The following is a 21,357-nucleotide window of genomic DNA, read 5'->3' as shown; positions in this document are numbered from 1 at the left end:
TTTATTTCTAAAACCTGACAGTCCAGAGTTGGGACCAGGAAGCAGAGCTGCTGTCTTACACACTTCTCTGCGCTTTCTTTAGAACAGTCACCCACCCAAAACCCCATAGAGACTGTGTCTGTCCCCCCGACCACCTAAACTATTTAAAGAAATAAAAACAAGAGGAGTTCAACATAAAAATCTAATAAAAATTAAAACCAACTCCTCAGTAGCACAAAATAAGAGAATGAAATGTGGGCTGTTAAATATCAGGTCTCTGTCCTCTAAAGCTGTTGTAGTGAACGAATTAATATCAGATTATGACATTGATTTACTTTGTCTTACTGAGACCCACGAGGAGTATGTTAGCCTAAATGAATCCACCCCCCCCCAGTCATATTAATACTCACATTCCTCGAGGCACAGGCCGAGGAGGTGGAGTAGCACCCATATATGATTCGAGCGTTTTAATGGACCCTAAACCTAAACTAAATTATAATTCATTTGAAAGCCTTGTTCTTAGTCTTTCTCACCCAAACTGGAAAACACTGCAGCCAGTTCTATTTGTTATAGTGTACCACGCTCCTGGACCGTACTCTGATTTTATATCTGAATTCTCAGAGTTTCTATCAAGTTTTTATTCCTTAAATCAGATAAAGTAATTATTGTAGGTGATTTTAATATTCATGTGGATGTTGACAATGACAGCCTTAGTAATGCATTTATATCATTAATAGACTCAATTGGCTTCTGTCAGAGTGTAAATAAACCAACTCATTGTTTTAATCACACTCTTGACCTTGTTTTATCATATGGCATTGATATTGAACATTTAATAGTCTTCCCACATAATCCTTTCCTATCTGACCATTATTTAGTAACTTTTGAATTCATACTATTAGATTATAAGCCATTAGGCAAAACTTCCTACAGCAGATGTCTATCTGACAGTGCTGTAGCTAAATTTAAGGAGGAGATTCCTTCAGTGTTTAATTCAATGCCATGTCTGAATTTAACAGAGTCCTATAATGACTTTAGTCCCTCTGAAATTGATAATCTTGTCGATAGTGCTACAGGCTCACTACGATCAACATTAGACTCTATCGCTCCTATAAAAAGGAAATTATTAAAACATAGGAGACTAGCACCTTGGTATAACCACCAAACCCGCCAGTTAAAACAAATAGCTAGGAAATCTGAAAGGAAATGGCGCTCTTCCAAATTATCAGAATATCGCTCAATTTGGCAAGATAATCTTAAAACCTATAGAAAGGCCCTCCGTAATGCCAGAGGAGCCTATTACTCAGCACTAATAGAAGAAAATAAGAATAACCCTAGGTTCCTCTTCAGCACTGTAGCCAGGCTGACAGAGAGTCACAGCTCTATTGAGCCACATAAACTTAAGTAGCAATGACTTCATGAGCTTCTTCTATAATAAAATTATTACTATTAGAGAAAAAATTAATCACCAACTGCCATCAACAGTTATCAGTGGCTCTCCAAGTTCAGGGACTTCTGTCAATGTAAACTTAGATGTATATTTAGACTTCATCAGTTAACTTCAATCATTTCTTCATCGAAGCCATCAACCTGTCTATTAGACCCGATCCCAACTAGGCTGCTTAAAGAAGTTGTTCCCTTAATTGGCACTTCTTTACTGGATATGATTAATCTTTCTTTATTATCAGGATATGTACCACAGTCCTTTAAAGTAGCTGTAATTAAACCCCTTCTTAAAAAGTCCACTCTTGACCCAGGGGTTTTAGCCAACTATAGACCGATTTCTAACCTCCCCTTCCTCTCTAAGATTCTGGAGAAAGTAGTCGCCAAAGAGTTGTGTGACTTTCTACATTACAATAGTTTATTTGAGGATTTTCAGTCAGGATTTAGAGTTCATCATAGCACAGAGACAGCTCTGGTTTAAGTTAATAATGACCTTCTGACTGCTTCTGACAATGGACTTGTCTCTGTACTTGTATTATTAGATCTTAGTGCTGCATTTGACACCATTGACCATGATATTCTTTTACAGAGACTTGAGCATCAAATTGGCATTAAAGGAACTGCCCTAAGCTGGTTTAAGTCATACTTATCAGATCGTTCTCAGTTTGTACATGTTAACGATGAATCCTCCATAAATACTAAAGTTAGTCATGGAGTTCCACAAGGTTCTGTACTTGGACCAATACTATTTACTTTATATATGCTCCCTTTAGGCAACATTATTAGGAATCACTCCATTAACTTTCACTGTTATGCAGATGATACGCAGTTATATCTATCAATCAAACCCAATGAAATTAATCAATTATCTAAATTACAAACATGTCTTAAGGACATAAAATCCTGGATGACCTGCAATTTTCTGATGTTAAACTCAGAAAAAAACGAAATTCTTGTTCTTGGCCCCAAAAACCTTAGAGACTCATTGTCTAAAGATATAGTCACTCTAGATGGCATTAACTTGGCCTCTAGCACCACTGTCAGGAATCTTGGAGTTATCTTTGATCAGGATTTGTCATTTAACTCCCACATAAAGCAGACCTCTAGGACTGCCTTCTTTCATTTACGTAATATTAGAAAAATTAGACACATCCTATCACAGACAGATGCAGAAAAATGCAAAACTAATCCATGCATTTGTTACTTCAAGGCTGGATTACTGCAACTCTTTATTATCAGGTTGCCCCAATAAGTCCATTAAAACGCTCCAATTAATTCAGAACGCTGCAGCACGAGTACTGACAGGAACTAGAAAAAGAGATCACATCTCTCCTGTAATAGCTACTGTGCATTGGCTCCCTATAAAATGTAGAATTGAATTTAAAATCCTCCTCCTCACCTATAAAGCTCTTCATGGTCAGGCCCCTTCATATCTTAAAGAGCTCATAGTACCCTATTACCCCACTAGAACACTACGTTCTCTGAATGCTGGGCTACTTGTGGTTCCTATAGTCTCTAAAAGTAGAACAGGAGCCAGAGCCTTCAGTTACCAAGCTCCTCTCCTGTGGAACCAGCTTCCAGTTGTGGTTCGGGAGGCAGACACCCTCACCACATTCAAGAGTAGGCTTAAGACATTCCTCTTTGATAAAGCTTATAGTTAGGGCTGGATCAGGTGAGTCCTGAACCATCCCTTAGTTATGCTGCTATAGGCCTAGACTATCGGGGGATTTCCCATGGTGCACTGAGCTACTCTCTTCCTCTCTCTTTCTGCACTCATTCATGTCCCTTTAATGCATGTTACTAACTCCACTTCTTCCCCGGAGTTCTTGTGCTTTCTCGTCTCGCAGGTTCTCATGGATCCTGGTGGAGCCTCCTGCCATGGTCCTGCTTGACTGCCATTGCCAATACTGTTGTTGCTGTGCACCTGTCTCTGTCTGTCTCTCTCTCTCTCTCTCTCTGCCTCTCTCTCTCGCTCTCTCTCTCTCACCCCAACTGGTCGAGACAGATGACCACCCACCTAGAGCCGGAGGATCTGTCCTAGGTTTCTGCCTTTTAACAGGCAGTTTTTCCTTGCCCTTGTCGCCAAGGTCTTGCTCATGGTGGTACTGTTGGGTCTCTGTAATTAATGTTAAAGAGTTCAGTCTAGACCTGCTCTATTTGAAAAGTGTCCTGAGATAACTTCTGTTATGAATTGGCGCTATACAAATAAAATTGAATTGAATTGAATTTCAACGTTGGACTGTGAAGAACACACAGCGACATGGATGTATGAAGGACATAAACCCCTAGGGGGTCTGGGGGTCTTCCCACAGAACATTTTCAATTAAGTAGAAGCCATTTCCTGTATTCGAGTGCATTTTAACACCATATTAGCACCAGATAATCCAAACTGCTTCTGTGAGATATAGTTCTGGCTCAATATAGATAGCCCTTAAAGTGCTGAGGGAAGAGCTGTATAAAGCAACTTTTTTAAGATGACAAAACATTGAGACCCAGTTCACAGTAAGAAGAGAAAATTGGGCATATATGAATGTATTGTATTTTAATACTGTTTCTGCATCACGTCACATTGTCTTGAACAGGTAAAGTGGATATTTTGAAGAGATAAACATGTTTTAAAACACAATGTGATGTGAAAATACTTTGGAAATGAGACTTGATGAATGCATTTAAGCAGAGTTACTGTAACAGTAATACACATTTTAAATACTTTATAATGCATGTTTTCTCTCAGTAAACCAACACAATGTCTTTATGAGACAGAATATGTGCATTTAGGAAAAGTTAAGGCTCCTGTTATTACATCATTGGCAAAACAATGTACACATTGAAATACTTCATAAATAAGTGCAATAAGCAGTGGATGACCTCAGTGATCTGTCTGGAACAAAAAATGAAAGAAAGCCCACAGAAGACAACAAATGAGGCTCCACCTCTGCAGCGATGTGTGGCCCGTCATCAATACAATAATCAATTAGACCCAGCAGTCTGCAACACATGCAGCAACCAACAGTGCTACTGATCTTGACACACACAGATTTAGAGATGTTATCTGGTGGATGTTTAACAGACACACAGTCTTTATATGAAGAGAGAAGCACAGAGAGACAGGGCAGCCTTTTCATCAAACTGGGTTAGGGAGGGGGGCTTAAGACACTCGTATGTTCCATTGTCACTGCGTTGTTGATCCACCGGGCCCTGTAAGGATGGATGTTGGGAGGTTGTATCTATACAACAACTGAAAACAAACACTTTTAAGGGTCCACTACAGGTCATCGCCCCCTCTGCAGTGAGGCATCAGCTGTGTCAGCTGGGTCTGTGACAGTTCAGAGGACCTGATTGTCTGCTTCATCAGCATCAGCCGGTTCTATTCCCATAACTTAACAAAGCAGTAAGAAAGCTATCAGTCCAACTGCCAGTCCAACGTGTGTGTTGATGTGGTTTCCATTCCCGGCGTTTCTGTGTTCGGAACCTGAAGATGAAAATGCACATTAGTCAGGAAATGACTGAACAGAATCCATTTCTTCTTCTATATCCCTCATGTTTGACTCTGAGAATCACCCTGAACTCCACTAACTCACCTGAGGCTGTGACCTCCAGTTGGATGGTTCTGATTGGGTCAGTCTTAATGTTGGCTCTCTTACGACGGCTTGGACCACCTTTAGCAACTCGACACTCGTATGTTCCTCTGTCACTGATGATCACGTTCTTTATAACTAAAGACACGTTTCCATCCTTCATCTCTCTGTCTGTCAGATCCACCCGACCCTTAAAGGATGGATGTTGGTAGGTTGGATCTGAGCGTCCGTCTCTGTAATAGAGGACGTACTCTGGCTCCAGGTCAGTTCTGGTCCACTCTACAGCTCTGATGGAGTCATCACCAGCTGAACATGGCAGAGTGACATCACCTCCAGGTTCCACTGATATCACTTGTAGACCTAAAAACCAACAATAAACATCCAGAGAGAAAAAGTTGTTCAGGGAAATCACTTTTAACATTGAGTTGTAATTAATGAATGAGAGCAAAGGTCACTCCCACTCTGCCCCTGTATGCAATAGAAATCAGATTAGAATCCATACAACTATATACAGTGTGCTTGTGGACGTACCAACAGGTGAAGAGAACAGACACAAAAACTCTGCACACTGTGTTTATTCTACAACCAAACTATATACTATAGATTATTTTACACATATTAACTAATAAACTATGGATATATAAAATGTCCTAACATAATAAACTCTGTTGAGTTTGTGATGGCTGTCTGGAGGAGTCTCTCTCTCTTTAACAGTAGCTTCAGAGTGTTTACCTGAGTTACCTGTATAAAGTGGATTGTGCTCACTGTTTGTGATTTCATTAACTAATAACTCTTTTAGTTCTTGCAGTAGTGTGGTTGTGTCTCTGTCGCTCTCTGTCTCTGAGCAGGAGCCCCGCCCGCAGTGGAGTTGATATTCTCTCAGTCGTTAGCCCTGATAGGCTAACGGGCTGACCAATCAGGAGGGGAGCCTCTCTACAACGCTCAACAGCGGAACTACCAACGAGGCTAACGAGGCTAACAGTGCTAGCAGGCCTCAAACCTGTGGCTGTCACTGTACGCTGTCTGACATCTGAAGTAACGTTAGCAAACATCAGCTGCTCTAACTATCACACATGTACCTCTGAGACTGAAACATCACAAACCATCATCATCATCATCACCATCATCATCATCATCACCATCATCATCATCTTCATCATCATCATCATCACAAATCTAGGTTCAGTTTAGCTGTGAGAGCTTGCTATCAAACTAGTAGTTTAGGCATTCAAGTTTTACGAGTAAAAAGCTCGTCAGACACACACACACACACACACACACACTCTACTCACCTTGTGCAGCCAGGAAACAAAAGAAATACAGAAGGATGTAAACGCTGTACGATCGGACTGCCGCCATGATGACTACTGAACTACTCTAGTGAACCCATGATGCACCGCGCATACGGAAACGAAAGCGCTGATATACACACGACATGCCTTATTCCATAATCACTAACCAAGCGCTCCCTTCCAATCTGAGTCTATTTAAACTGCAACATTTCCCAGCTCTCCCTCTGCTCTGTCAATGCCACTGTTGCCCTGTATCTGTATTGCTGCTGCTGCTCTGTAAGCCCCCCAGCATCCACCTGTAGGCTCCGACTGGGGGTTAAGGTATTTGCTCCTCACTCCCCAATATCTGTGTGTAACATATCTGTGGGGAGTGATGAGGTCGGAGCCTGGACGCTGTACTGCTGTAATAAACATTTCAAAGGTGAGTTGTCTGACTGAACTGTCCATTATGTCTGTGGATTAAATGATCTTTCAGACGATGAACCTGGGAAATAGTTTTTATCTGAATTCTCAGCTTTTTCATCAATTTTACAGCTTTCAGATAAAACAGTGATTATTGGAGGTGACTTTAATATTAATGTGGACATCAATAATGACCTTAGTACTGGATTTATCTCATTATTACCCTTAATCTGTCATATGACACTGAAACTCAACATTTAATGACCTGACCATTATTTAACAAACACCAACAATTGCATTCATTACTACAGAGAAATAAAAACACCATTATATGTAATAAATGTAGATACCTGCTGAATCAGTTTCTTCTCAGAATCCTCAAATAATCCTTTAATTGTCTGGATGAAAAAAACATGTCCACTGTAAAAATCCAGGAAGTCCAGTAGTTTGAAGATTCATCAGATGATAAAACTCTGCACACTATAACACAGACTTTACAGACTTTACCACTGATTGATCTTCTGTTGCTGTGTACAGGTGGATGCTGCCTATTACCTGAGCACTGGGGGAGGGGAGGGAGGGTGTGGTTACATTCAGCTGAGCAGGTTTTTTCCAGGAAACAATCTGTATGAAAAGATACAGCAGATGGTTTCTGATCAACAACAGGTGTCCTGTCCTCCTACAGGTGTAGTTACAGGTTACTCTGTGGATTCAACTTTTACAATAAATGATGCACTAATAGATTAAATGAGCCAACAGTCTGAATGAGGACTTTTATTCTGATATTAGAGTAGATTTATAATTTCGTGTTTTTACTGAAGTAACGTGGTGAAAGCAGAACTATATGTTGGTGCTATTGTTATATATATACATATATATATATATATATATATATATATATGTATTAAAGGTCCAGTGTGAAACATTGAGGAGGATGTATTGTCAGAAATGGAATATAATATTCATAGGTATGTTTCCATTAGTGTATCATCAGCTGAATATAGGAATCATTGAGTTTCTGTACCTTAAATTAAATTAGAAAATTATCTTTATTACATTTTTATGATTTGAAACATATAATATATTGACACAATGTTAGATTGTTTCCCTGCAACAAAGTTCGGTATAGATGTGGATAATATAGTTGAGGATATATAATAATATGTAGAAGAATACAGAATAACCAAGATCATTAGATCATTAGTCAGTTTGTGACTAACTGACCCTAGAGCAGTCAACAAGGCTGCTAATACAACCTCATGAGTTCATCCATCTTAATCCATCACCAGCCTGCATACAGTGTAGTTTGTATCTGATAAACAGAATGTGAAGAGACTTCACTTTAATGTGTCACATCATTAATTTGTAATTGCACATTTCTTTCAATGTATTCATCGTTCTTAATGTGTTTCTTATTGTACAATAAACCTCTTGAATCTTAAATCTTATCTGACGGTGCATTCAGGGACAGGACTGACAAATGACACCACTTTGTTTGCCTACTTTACATGTTTGCCATAACAACCCTCCTCCTTCCTCATGATACACACACTGCATTGTCTCCCATGTAACCCAGAGATTAGACTGTTGAATCTCTAATGTGGAGGTAAATGGTTTCAGCTGCTGTTGAACTCAGAGCTGATCACAGACAGTTGGATTTGTTCACTTTAAGAACACTCAGGGTTATATGTAGTTGTACACCTGTTAAGGCCTGACTCTGACTTTATTACTTTGTTGTCGCACATATTAATAACAATAACTTTTATTGAGACATTGTCCCACACTGTGATTGGCTTTTCTAAAAAAAAATTTAACCAGAGGCTGTGAAGAAGGCACTGAAGGCTCTTTGTCAGTCAAACTGTGCAACATGTGGGTCAAGTGCAGGTTGCTGTTCGGTCGACCCAACAGAGAAACAGTGAGTCACCACAAAGTCACAAACTCTGGAACCACTGACTCAGATCAGAGTTGGTCCACTGTGAATTCATCTTTAATTTATAAATCTGTACAATAAACTGAAAAAACAGTTCACAGTGTTGGGATCTGAAGGTAGGCCACCTGTATATTCCTGTATATCTGACGTTGATATTTAAGTACATGTAGTCAATGGAAAGTCCCATTGACACAAATACAGTACGTCTGACAGTTGCCATGGACACAGGGGCCGTGGCTTCAGCTGGTCTGGATTCCAGCTCAGATCAGAAGAATGCCAACAGGTTCAACAGCGTTCAGACTCACAATGAGCGTCTATCAGCAGCTTTAATCAGGCGTCCATTAAACCACATTCTTCTTGCCATAATTTGTTCATACAAGATGGTGGAAACATTTCAAAGCTCTCATTCTATAAAAAAATATATATTCCATAACTCAAAAAGCTTCAGTCCTGACTTCCAAACAACAGTGAGATAAAGTGAGATATATCTAGGTCATGTATGCAACAACATGATGTCACATATATAAACAAATAAAGCTCAGAATCCTTCTTGGCTAACTGGTTCTACTGGTCATAACCACACAGACACACGTCATGAAGATATGTGTCAAAAGAAAACAACACTGTAAATCTGTCAGACACATCCTGACACTGAAAGATGAAGAAAAACTAGTCCAGGCTGGATTACTGCAAGTCCTCATTATCAGCTATATATAGTGCCAGCAAGACTCAGTTCACCTGGTCTGGTCTCTCTCTGCCTGGGTTCCTCCAGTTTGGTTTGCTTCAATTTAGTTTGTCTTTAGCTTCATTTAGTTTAGTTACGTAAAATAAACTTAATTTTAGTTACAACTCATGTGTGTTTACCAGCTTTGAGCCAGGTTGAGACAAAAAATACCAAACGGCTCAACTTGGACAAGGACGGGGAGACCACACACGAGTTGTAACTCATGTAAAATCCTCATTATTATAGCTGTTATCATCACCAGTATTATTATTTATTATTATATATAGTATGAGTTCATTGTAAGATCCTAAAAATTACAACAATATCCTGTGAATTAACATGTCTCATGTAAAATAACATGAGAAATAACTGTAGCTGTAAATAATCATTCCCTTAGTGCAGCTGAAACAGGAAATCATCACTGCTGAATGTTTTAACAAATACAGCACATATCATTAGTTCATTCATAACTGACGATGTACAGATCATCATCATCATCATCATCATCATCATCATCATCATGAGCTTTTATTTCTGGAACACTTTATTTTGTAGTCAAATGTTTGAATACAGCATTTGGTTGTTTGTTTTGGGAGATTATTCCAGTGGAATCCTCAATATGTGCATCGCATTTATAACTATATTGATGAAGACAGTCATACAATACCTGTACACAAACCATTTAGGACACAAGCCAATATAATATATATACAGTGGGTACGGAAAGTATTCAGACCCCTTTACATTTTTCACTCTTTGTTTCATTGCAGCCATTTGCTAAAATCAAAAAAGTTCATTTTATTTCTCATTAATGTACACTCAGCACCCCATCTTGACAGAAAAAAACTGAAATGTAGAAATTTTTGCAAATTTATTGACATGCTGTCCATTTCTTCTGATGCTCCTTGAGATGGTTCTGCTCCTTCATCCACGCACACACCTGTCTATATAAGACCTTACAGCTCACAGTGCATGTCAGAGCAAATGAGAATCATGATATAATATGTACTGCATATCTAACATAGTGATTCCTTTACTCCTGATCACGTAGCGTTTCCTTAACACTAGTTTTCATGAATGGATCTTTGATGTATTTCATTCATAATATGTTTGACTGATTGTAAGGTCAGTGAATGATTCAGTGTTACCTGTGGACCTCTGTTGATATACAGACACCATGAGGACAGTGGAGATGCAGTACAGACAGAACACCACTAGGTGGCAGAGCACACTCTGAAGACAAAGTGGAGGGGGCAGATGCAGGGTTAGAGGAAGTATATTAGGATTAAAATGGTCTCTAAAATATTGACAGTATGCTTTTTTTCCAATCTTTTCTATTTTTCTGTATTTTCATCACCATGGATCATGCATATCATTAGATGTCACTCATTATTGATTTAAGATGCATGCATTCTTACCACTGAATTGTAGTGGCACAATATAAACTAAAGTGAAGTTTATGATATTGTGCCGATAGATGGCACTAAATCCTGGACCTTTAACTCTACTCATGCCTCTCTTCGAGACACGTGTACGCCCACCTTCACCCTCACACAAGACATAACATCACAACTTTTCCCTTCCTCAGATGCCTTAAATATCCTAAATCAATATGTCTGTTCAGTGTTGAGCAGTTGAGTCAGCTCCACTGATCTCTACACAGTATAAACACTAAAGAATGCAGATCTTAATACATGTTTGTTGGATATTTTAGTGTGATATTGCCATTGTTATTATTACTATAGTAATATTATTATTAGTATTATTAGTATTATTATTATTATCATATTGACTCCATCAGAGCTGTTAAAGCCAACTGACAGCAGGTCCTTGCTGTGATCTGGTTGTTATCTGGCTGTAATAAGGAAGTAACAATGGAAGTTTAATTGTTGTAACCCTACATATGTTTGGTGTGATAAAACATATAGTGTATAGTGTATCCAGGAGTTTGTCAGTCTGTAATTATGAACAACAGACAAAAGAACTTACAGTCGGCCTAATCTGATTTCAATAAATCAAACCTTTGAAGCCTCATTTTAACATCAGATCATCAACATCATTCAGATCAACTTCTAAATATAATTTCTAGAATGTAAATATGAGTGTCCAGTATGAACAGGAAGATTACAGCAAGAAGAACCTGCTTCAATGTTCATATGGACACCTGATATATCTAATGTGTCAGCTGACTCAGTTTGAGCTCTTCATGATGTTTCTGAAGAAAATCAGGACCTGATGAGAGAAGAAACTTTACACTTTTTCTCAGCCGTTCACTGACTAAAGAATCCAAACTCTTCAAACAGACAGTCTGTACTGAAGCTGAATGATGTTCATGCTGTTTATAGTCTGCGGTTGAGGTTTCATTCTTTATCAGCACTGAAGAGAGGTTTGTATCGGTTAGCCACAACCAACCAGAACAAGTCAAAGTTTCCATCAGACAGCTTTGTGAAACCTACAGAACCACAGCAGAACAACAAGAATAAAGTTTATTGATCCTGCAGAGAAACAAGTTCACTGCTGCTACAACAAGAGTCCAAAAACAGAAATATTAATAACAGCAATATGCTTACATTAAATATAAAACAGCTGATAGTTAGCGTTAGATTCTGTTCAGCAGAAACATAAGAATGACAGTATAACATAATGAGTAATATGTTGTTCTTTTGCATCCTACTGAAATACTTTTAAGGGGAAAAACTTAAAAAGCTGACTTTTAAATACTATAATATTATAACAATCTTTTTTTTTTGCACCAAAAAACACAGAATAATTAAATGTGAGCTGTTTGTGTGTTTGTAGCTGCATGAGTCTAATTAAGCTTGAACATATTAAATAGGAAATAAAACTAATGGAAGTACTGGGAGTCTCTGGGGACCAGTTAGAGGACAGCTGGACATCAGTGGTTGGACTGGTTGAAGGTGTGAAGGTCTACCTCAGTGAAGAGTAGACGACCTCTGGCTCTGCTGGAAACAGTTTAAACTCAATGAGAAACTGCTGGAGACAAACACAGTTTGACACACAATAACTCAGGATGTTGTTAGCTTAGCATAAAGACTGGCAGCAGGGGGAAACTGCTAGCCTAGCTCTGTCCAAAGTTCATGAATAAAGAGCAGCTGTACCTCTCGTCCTGTTTGGTCTGATGTCTTTAACGACTATTTGTCCATAACTGACGTCTTCTGCTCCTCTCACTGCGGAGTAAACTGCAGCTGGATCAGTCTCTGCAACACAACATACACATTATATTACTGCAGGTAGTACAGCTGATACTGTTAGTGTACGGTTGTGTCTTCCAGTGAACGTAATAATCTGAGACACTCTGATGATGCATGGTGACCAGGTAACAAAAGTCTTGGTCTCTCTTTTCTCCTCTCTCTTGCTCTTCACCTCGCTCTCCCACCCCGGGTGAGAAACTCTCGGCCCTCAGTGAGGACAGGCCCACAGACATGAGAAAGGATTACAGCGTGGCACCAGAGCGTTTGTTTTCCTGGTTAGAAACTGTCAGCTGACTTTACAGGAACAACACAGAATATTAGCACCAAGCTGCTAACTGCTAACTTGTTGTTACTAACTAACTCCCTCTTAACTTGGAACCGTTTTAATAACTGATTGTGTTTATACATGCTGACCTATTTCATTTAACAGAGGGTGATATCAGCCTCTTCTATGAACAACTAAATCCTTTCACTTTAGCTATTGATATGGTGATTTTAGGTTAATTATTACTTTAATTATTAACACATAACACACACAAATTAATAGTTGAGTGTATTTTCATGAGACTGAATCAATCAGTTATTGGCTGTCGTTTCCTTTCTTTAAGGGTTGTGCCCAGAAGGATTTTAATTAGGGCTGTCAAAGATTAAAAATGTTAATCTAATTAATCACAAGGTTTCTTGAATTAATTTTGATTAATCACAATCCTAAATATGACTGAAAAATTCACATTTTCTGTGTACTGTTCTCAGAACAGAAAGAAAAATGACAAGAAGCGGATATTACATTTGTTTTTTATTAATGACAGATGAGACTTCCGGTCTGAGTGGTGCCATATGAGGACGCATTCTTACTGAGATCCTCGCCAACACTATTAATAAATATAGAAGCAGCTATTTAATGTAAAGACCTTGAGTCACGCTCAGGATCGAAGCCAAGATGTCGCACCAGGCTTGAAATTTTGACCTAATGCTCGCTGACAATGTGTAAAAACCCCTGAAAAGCGCCTGATACAAGGGTAAGCTCCAAGGCTAGCCCAGAGGCTAACGCTGCACCTGATGCAGTACCTAACGCCGCACTTGACTGCGGACCCGGACATGAGGCCATCCTCCTAGCAATCGCCAAGTTGAGGACTGAATTGCTCACCAAAGCGGAGGCACAATCCGCTGAAATTGGGAACCAGGTTGACCAGCTAAGAGCAGAAATTAAACTAACCAACAACCTGCGCATTACCAGGATAAAGGAAAGACGGGAGGAAGGGAAGCGCATGACGGATTATATATCTCAGTGCCTGAAGGAGACGCTTGGTCTTGATAAGCCCCCTTTATTGGACCGGGCAACAGTGACCAGCCGAGAGGCTTCGTCATCAGATGCCATTATTACCAGGAGAAGGAGGGAATACTAAGGAAAGCAGGGCAGATGAAACAACTGACTACGGGGGACGGTGATAAGATCTGCATCCAACCAACGCCAACGCCAAATGGCAGGCCAAGATTACATAATGGAAAACCTGAAGCGTGCAACCTGAAGATGTGACAGCGGGGAGTGACGTGCTTTTCCGTGGTTTCCCGTATACAGAGTACCATCCTGATAAAGACTTTGTTTAAGCAAAGGGGATTTTAATATCTCCAATCACCAGCCAAAGACCGTCAGCAAAGGCGCAAATTTACGACAAACGTTCTGTTTTGGGCTGATTTGGCCTTGATAACACATAACTGGTTGATTTAAAATGTACACTTCCTTAAATCTCTTCACTGTTGATTTTTGGCCAAAAGGCCTTGTTAGCACAACTGGACGGTTTGGAAACTTTAAACGTTTTATGTTGTTCTATTGTGTCCAGTATGCACCAGTAGAAATTTAATTTTATATTTAATTTTGGTTTTGAATTGTTAGGGCACTGATAACGCATGACTGGTTGGTTCAGAGTCTCTGTCTATGTTTGTTAAGGTTATTCACATAAAGTGGAATAAATAGGGTGCTAGATTGGAAATTTATTGAGTGTGTACTGTATTTGATTACAGTTAAGATCAGCTGCAATATGTTATTCTGTCATTAATATAGTGTTGGTGAGACTCGGTCTCACGAGGTAAGCGCTGTTATGTTGTGCGATGGTGTACGGCTGGGGGAGTATGTAGCCTTTCGTTTGGGGAGAGGCCAGCAATGGGGTTTTGTGAATGATGTTTTTGATTCTGTGTTTTTGTATTTTCTGTTGTTTTCATGTTTTTTATTATTATTTTAATTGCACAATGTCTAAACAGAGATCTGTCACTTGTGAAAAGGCTTTATGATCAGGCTGTTTCAAGGCAGACTGCTGTCAGTTCATTTCAGATACCAGAATATGGCGACCCCTAATGTTAGTGGTTCGGGGCAGGTAAACACTAAATGTACAAACTGGAACACTAAAGGGCTTAACCACCCAGTAAAGCCACCCAGAAACATTTTTCACTGACTTTTTCTCACTCCTTTCAGAATTACCACCAATTGGTCCTCGGGGGAGATTTAAACCTGATCCCACTAAGGACTGTTCTAGAGCTGTACCGGGAACACCAAGTAAATCAGTAGAGACGCTTTTCTCCAAGCGTATGGGGTGATTGATGCATGGAGATATAGAAATCCGGTTTCTAGAAAGTATTATTTTTTCTCTCCAGCACATAATTCGTATTTCAGGATAGACAATTTTTTGCTGGACAAGAAACTCCTCCCCATGCTGAGGACTAGTGAATATGATTGCATCGTTATCTCTGACCATAACCCATTAACAATGCTGCTTTGCTTTCCAGATAACGAGCCTCCACAACGCACCTGGAGACTTAACCCACGTCTTTTCTCTGATCAAGATTTTGTTAACTTCCTATCCGCCCAAATTGACTTCTTTCTAGAAACAGATCAATCACCAGACACAAGCCACTCTAACCTGTGGGAAGCAATGAAAGCGTATTTACGTGGTCAGATAATATCTTATAATGTAAGCATGAACAGAAGACTGTCAGCACCCCTTAATGAGTTGATGTCTTTGATAAAGGATGTTGATCATAACATTTTTTACCCTAGTCTTGATCACTATAGGTCCCTGAGTACTGTCGACAGGAAAAAGGACGATCAGAACTGGTTCTAGCAAACTGGAGATGCTGCAGCTAATGGCCAGAGCTCCCAGTTAGTTATAATACACTTCTTGGGGGCATATCCTAAAGAGTGCCTTTTGCTCCTCTTAACAGACACAAAATGCAGTTAAAATGTCTGTGCAACATGATCAGGGCCCTTACGTGACAACAACATGCCTTTTCAACTCATACGTTGTGCAGAAACCGTACAAACAGTACTGTCACCTCCCTGTTTTTCCACCGCTCGCTTCAACGAAAGCCCAGAATAATCGATCACAGAGATAATGCCTTCGCGACAAAAAAAAGTTTATTTCCCCCTCAAAAATGTCCATGTCTTCACACACTACTCTCTGATTTGCACACTTCCTGCAACAATCTCTTCTTCTGCGTTTCCCTGCAACAAGTGACTTCAGCGCGGGACCGCTCTGGCGCTGAAGTCCCGTGGGATTTCTTGTTGCAGGTAAACGCAGAAGAAGAAATGAGTGGAGATCGTTTGTGCCTTTCCAAATGGTGGCAACAGAATGAGAAGGTACAAGTGCCTACACTTCCATCATCTACCTTTGCATGACCATGAGATACTGCAGTTGTGGCGAGTTGTTCTTCAGCTGGACGTGCAAACTCCAAAACAAGTACTATGTGATCACGGAGATAATGCCTTCGCGACGGAAAAAAGTTTATTTCCCCTCAAAAATGTGTTGCTGCACATCCCTATTCAAGCCGTGTCTGCCAAAACGAAGCTAAATGAAGTTATGAATATAACATTTCCTCCACAGTGGTTGTCTTCATCCTCGGAATGGCATTTCTCTTCAGCCGGCCCCGCTGTGTTGTGTCTCTGTAGTCATCCTCCTCAAAATGTTTGCTGCAAATGCGGTGATCATTTTCGCATAGTACTTGTATGGGAGTTTGCACATCCAGCTGAAGAACAACTAGTCACAACTGCAGTATCTCATGGTCATGGAAAGGTAGAGGATGAAAGTGTAGGCACTTGTACCTAGCAAACAAAGGCGGCGTGTTCCGGTGGAAGTGGCATAATAAATAAAACACATAGAAAAGCAGGAAAACTCTCTGAAAACAACCTCGTTAGAGAGGACAGGACTTCACATAGTTACAGTGAAGAAACAAGAAGAAAGTTAAAAACTTTCGCGCATGCGCACATAGCTTTTCTACGTGTTGTTGTTATTATGTCGCTTCCACCGGAACATGCCGCCTTTGTTTACTCCAGAGAACAGCTGATCCTGCTAATGCCGGCCGGCGTAGTGGCCAGACCAGCTGATATACCACCTGAACTCTCGAGGAAAACACACCGGGGATGCAGAGGAGGGAAGCAACGTCGGGGAATGAGAGGAGGGTCGAGACGGGACGGGCTTATGGAGAGGGTCCCTTAGCAACAAAATGGACAAGCTAACGGTGCTGACACGGAGCCACCCGGAGTACCGTGAGTGCAGTCTGATGTGTTTCACTGAGACATGGCTGCACAGGGACATTATTGACCAGATCGTCTCCGTGGATGGCTTCCACACCGTCCGGGCTGAAGTCCCGTGGGATTTCACTTGTTGCAGGGAAACGCAGAAGAAGAGATTGTTGCAGGAAGTGTGCAAATCGGAGAGTAGTGTGTGAAGACATGGACATTTTTGAGGGGGAAATAAAACATTTTTTGTCGTGAAGTCATTATCTCTGTGATCGATTATTCTGGGCTTTCGGTGAAGCGAGCGGTGGAAAAACAGGTAGGCGACAGTACTGTTTGTACGGTTTCTGCACAACGTATGAGTTGAAAAGGCATGTTGTTGTTAGGTAAGGGCCCTGAGCATGTTGCACAGACATTTTAACTGCATTGTGTGTCTGTTAAGAGGAGCAAAAGCCACTCTTTAGGATATGCCCCCAAGAAGTGTATTATAACTAACTGGGAGCTCTGGCCATTAGCTGCAGGATCTCCAGTTTGCTAGAACCAATTCTGGTCGTCCTTTTTCCTATCGACAGTACTCGGGGACCTATAGTGATCAAGACTAGGGTAAAAATCTGCCGAAGTTCCCCTTTAAGAAAGGAAAGGACCCTCTGAAATGTGAGTCATTTCGGCCTGTGAGTCTACTCTGCTGCGACTACAAAATCTTGACCGTCTGTTATGCATACAGTGATACATCTAGATCAGACTGGTTTTATTACTGGGCGGCAGCTTTTTGGCAACATATGAAGGCTTTTTAATATTCTTTATTCCCCGGAAACTCCACCTACAGCAGAGGTTTTGCTCTCCCTCGATGCTCACAAAGCATTTGACCAGATTGAGTATGAGTATCGTTTTGCAACTCTGGGGAGGTTGGGTTTTGGACCGTTGGTTGGGCTTTTTGTTCATGAATAAGGATCCTGTATGCTACACCACAGGCCTCCGTCCATACTAATAAAATAATTTCCAACTATTTTCCTATATGTAGGGGGACAAGAAATGGCTGTCCATTGAGCCCACTTCTGTTCGACCTCGCCATTGAACCACTAGCGGTTGCACTTAGGAGTGCCGAGGAGCTCATGGGTGTTGTTAGGGGGGGTCAAACTCACAAACTGTCTCTATATGCGGATGACCTGGTACTTTACCTGTCTGATCCTTGCACCTCTATTCCTAAGGCATTAGAAATTATCTCTAGCTTTGGAGAGATTTCAGGCTAGAGAATCAACCTTACAAAGAGTTTGCTCTTCCCTATTAATGACCAGGCTTGACAGATGTCTTTTGAGGCATGTCAACTAAAAGAAACTCATGACACTTTTACCTATCTTGGTGCTTCAGTAACCAGTAAATACCGTGATTTATTCAAGCATAACTTTAAACCAGCCCTGGAAAGGGCCAAACAGGACCTTATCCGTTTGGTCAGCACTGCCTATATCGCTTGCTGGCAGGGTTAATTCTGTCAAGATGATAATTATGCCCAGGTTCTTATTCTTGTTTCATATAATCCAAAAGTTTTTTTTCAGAGAGCTAGATAAATCTATATCTACCTTTATATGGAATAAGACCATCCCACGAATAAGGAGGGCACATCTTGAGAAACAGAAAGAGGCGGGAGGCTTAGCACTACCAAATTTTTTACAATATTACTGGGCAGCTAATATTTATAAACTAATATACTGGGTCTCTGCGTCTTATGAGGGGGTGGACCTGTATGGGTTGAAATGGAACAACATTCCACTCATCCGGTGTCCCTACCTTCTTTAGTATGTGCGCCATTGCCACTCAGTAAGGAGCGCCTCACAAATAATCTTATTGTGAGTGGCTCACTTCGAATATGGTCCCAATTCAGGACCCACTTCAAACATAGACAGGCTATGCCCTCTCTCCAAATCTCGGCCAATGCACTCTTTCCACCCTCACTCATGGATACAGCATTTAAGTTATGGTTCAGGAATTGTCTGAAAAGGGTGAAGGATCTTTGTAAGGATGGTGTGTTCATGTCATTCGAGCAGCTGGTAAATGAGTATAATATCCCCAGTTTGCATTATTTCAGGTATCAGCAGGTGCGTGTCTTTGTTCAGAAACATTTTCCTTCCTTTCCGTTACTCTCGCCAAATGACTGGATAGATGAGTGGTTGGAGGGGGATCTAAATCAAAGAGGAGTGAGCAGATTTTATGAGGATATCCAGATGATCGCTTCGCCGTCACTTAGTCATATTAGGGCAGGGTGGGAGGGGGAACTAGGATTTGAAATGTCGGACGTCTCCTGGCAAAGCGCAATTAAGAGAATACATTCAACTTCGATTTGTATCAGACATGGTTTGCTTCAGTTTAAGGTGCTACACAGGCTTCATCTATCTAGGAGTAGGCTTGCCAGGATATATCCAGATGTCGTTCCGACTTGCTCCCGATGCTGTCAGGCTCCGGCTACCCTCTATCATATGTTCTGGGCTTGCCCAAAGTTGATACAGTTTTGGTCTTTAATTTTTGATACTTTTTCTTACATCTGTGACAGAGAGATAAGCCCTGCTCCTGAAATTGCAATATTTGGTGTGACCCCTGCTGGGATGGCTATATTTGGTGCACAATCAGATGCCATTGCATTTTCATCTCTATTGGCCAGACATCTTATTTTGTGTAATTGGAAGTCAGATATGCCTCCCACACACAGGCACTGGGTTGAGGATGTAATGGCACACTTGAAACTTGATAAGTTGAAACACATGATCAGGGGTTCAACCCAGAGATTTTATATGGTCTGACAGCCATTTTTGAATTATTTTAACTTACAATTTCCTGCTGGAAACACTGGGACATAATTAATTCATAGGCACTGTAACTCTGTAACATGTCAGTTTTGTTTTTTGTTTTTTCTCCTTAATGTACGTTTTTTCGTGTCATTATTGTCATTTTACTATTGTATATGTTGGGGTTGCTGTTTGGAGACTTGTTAATTGTTTTATAAGTGTTTACAATTCAAAACCCAATACAAATATTTAAATAATAATTTTAATGACAAATCCAAAAAAATAATTTAATTCTAAACAATTTTGGCAACTTAGCCATTGCTCTTTTTTTTAAGCAAATACAGGATAGGTGGATGGAACGTTTTTCTTTTTGAACAAACAACTCCACTTTCACACAATTACATGAGGCCCTTTTACCTTTTATTTATTCATCTTTTAGCCAGTTGCTAAGGCAAACTAACTGGTTAACATTTTCTGAATGTAAAGCGGACTGTTTCCTCTGAACAATTTGGCCTGTGACTGAGAAGAGTCGTTTGCATGGAACCGTGGATGCAGGAGTTGCTAGATATTTGCGGGCAAGCAGGGCCAGCTTGTCATGTGCTCCTGAATGAGCAGCCCACCACTGCATGGGGCAGTCCTCCATACTTATGCTTGGCTCTGCTCTGTACCTGTGTATGTGTCTGTCAGGTTGCACCTCTTCATCTGACTCTGAATCTGAGCCCATCTATACAGGGCGGGAATGCGTTAAAAAAATGATCACCATTAATTCCAGAAATTAATCATCTCGCGTTAGCTTTGACAGCCCTAATTTTAATATTGATTAAAGTTATTATTTATTATATTTGATCATAATTCATTTTGATCATTTGGTATTTTAATTGATTGCACTATCACAGTGGTGCCACTAGTACAGCAACACATGTAATATGAAGAAGGATATTAATACTACTGCTGTTATTAAAATCTATTATCGACTTAATACTTAAATCATAGACTATAAAGGGCAGCAGGTTTTTACAGGCTGTTTTTCTTCTGAACACCACTCCTGTGAAAAATGAAAGAACACATTTGAATGGAAACTGGACAACCACAGCGCTGCTCACTTCTATTGTAAGTAGTTGCCACATTGACCACAAGGCACAAACAGACAAACACATCACCATCAGATACAGCAGACCAGAATATAGTGAGAAACCTCACCAAGTCAGAGTTCAATCCAATGGAAACAGGAAGCTGCTGCTGTTTGATATTCAGAGTGAAAAACAACTAAACTATTAATTATATTAAAGCTCAGTTTGAAGTAAAGTGTCTGTCTCCTCTTATATACACTGCTTTAAATCTTATGTTGATGAAGAACCTCTTCTTAAACCTTTATGTCTTCTTAAAGTATAACTCTCAAACCAACACTGGTTATCCACTAACAAGTACTGTGTGTGTATCACAGTCTGATATATCTTCTTCCTCTGTGCCATAGAGCTCCATTGTTCCAAAAACTCTTAAAAACTCTTCAATG

General features: G+C 40.2%; 3 protein-coding genes across 6 annotated transcripts in view; 1 reads left to right on the top strand and 2 right to left on the bottom strand.

Moving 5' to 3' along the window:
• The window catches only part of LOC127360964 (butyrophilin subfamily 2 member A1-like), a 141,862-nt gene that overhangs the window by 13,156 nt on the left and 107,349 nt on the right, over positions 1 to 21,357 (top strand). The window lies entirely within an intron of this gene.
• Positions 3,950 to 7,254, bottom strand: LOC127360966 (programmed cell death 1 ligand 1). Of its 2 annotated transcripts, none has more exons than XR_007883983.1 (3): positions 7,045 to 7,254; positions 5,004 to 5,360; positions 3,950 to 4,894 (listed from the first exon to the last, which is right to left on the bottom strand). XR_007883983.1 is itself a non-coding variant. In XM_051395530.1 (3 exons), the coding sequence occupies exons 1-3, from the start codon at positions 6,357 to 6,359 to the stop codon at positions 4,803 to 4,805; spliced, it is 516 nt and encodes a 171-aa protein (XP_051251490.1). In that variant the 5' UTR covers positions 6,360 to 7,038; the 3' UTR covers positions 3,950 to 4,802. The 2 variants fall into 2 exon arrangements, 1 of the variants encoding a protein (XP_051251490.1); XM_051395530.1 differs by lacking the exon at positions 7,045 to 7,254 and adding an exon at positions 6,293 to 7,038.
• Positions 11,821 to 21,357, bottom strand: part of LOC127360958 (low affinity immunoglobulin gamma Fc region receptor II-like) — an 81,718-nt gene continuing 72,181 nt past the window's right edge. For all 3 annotated transcript variants that reach the window (XM_051395515.1, XM_051395513.1, XM_051395512.1), the window contains 2 exons: positions 12,468 to 12,566; positions 11,821 to 12,311 (listed from right to left, as the gene is read on the bottom strand). In XM_051395515.1, the coding sequence (XP_051251475.1) occupies positions 12,277 to 12,311; positions 12,468 to 12,566 (134 nt within the window). In that variant the 3' untranslated portion in view covers positions 11,821 to 12,276. The remainder of the gene's footprint in view (positions 12,312 to 12,467; positions 12,567 to 21,357) is intronic.

This window comes from Dicentrarchus labrax, unplaced genomic scaffold (assembly GCF_905237075.1).
Source record: "Dicentrarchus labrax unplaced genomic scaffold, dlabrax2021, whole genome shotgun sequence".
Taxonomy (NCBI): domain Eukaryota; kingdom Metazoa; phylum Chordata; class Actinopteri; family Moronidae; genus Dicentrarchus; species Dicentrarchus labrax.
The sequence above is the reverse complement of the archived record's forward strand: the minus strand, read 5'-3'. Positions and strand labels throughout refer to the sequence as shown.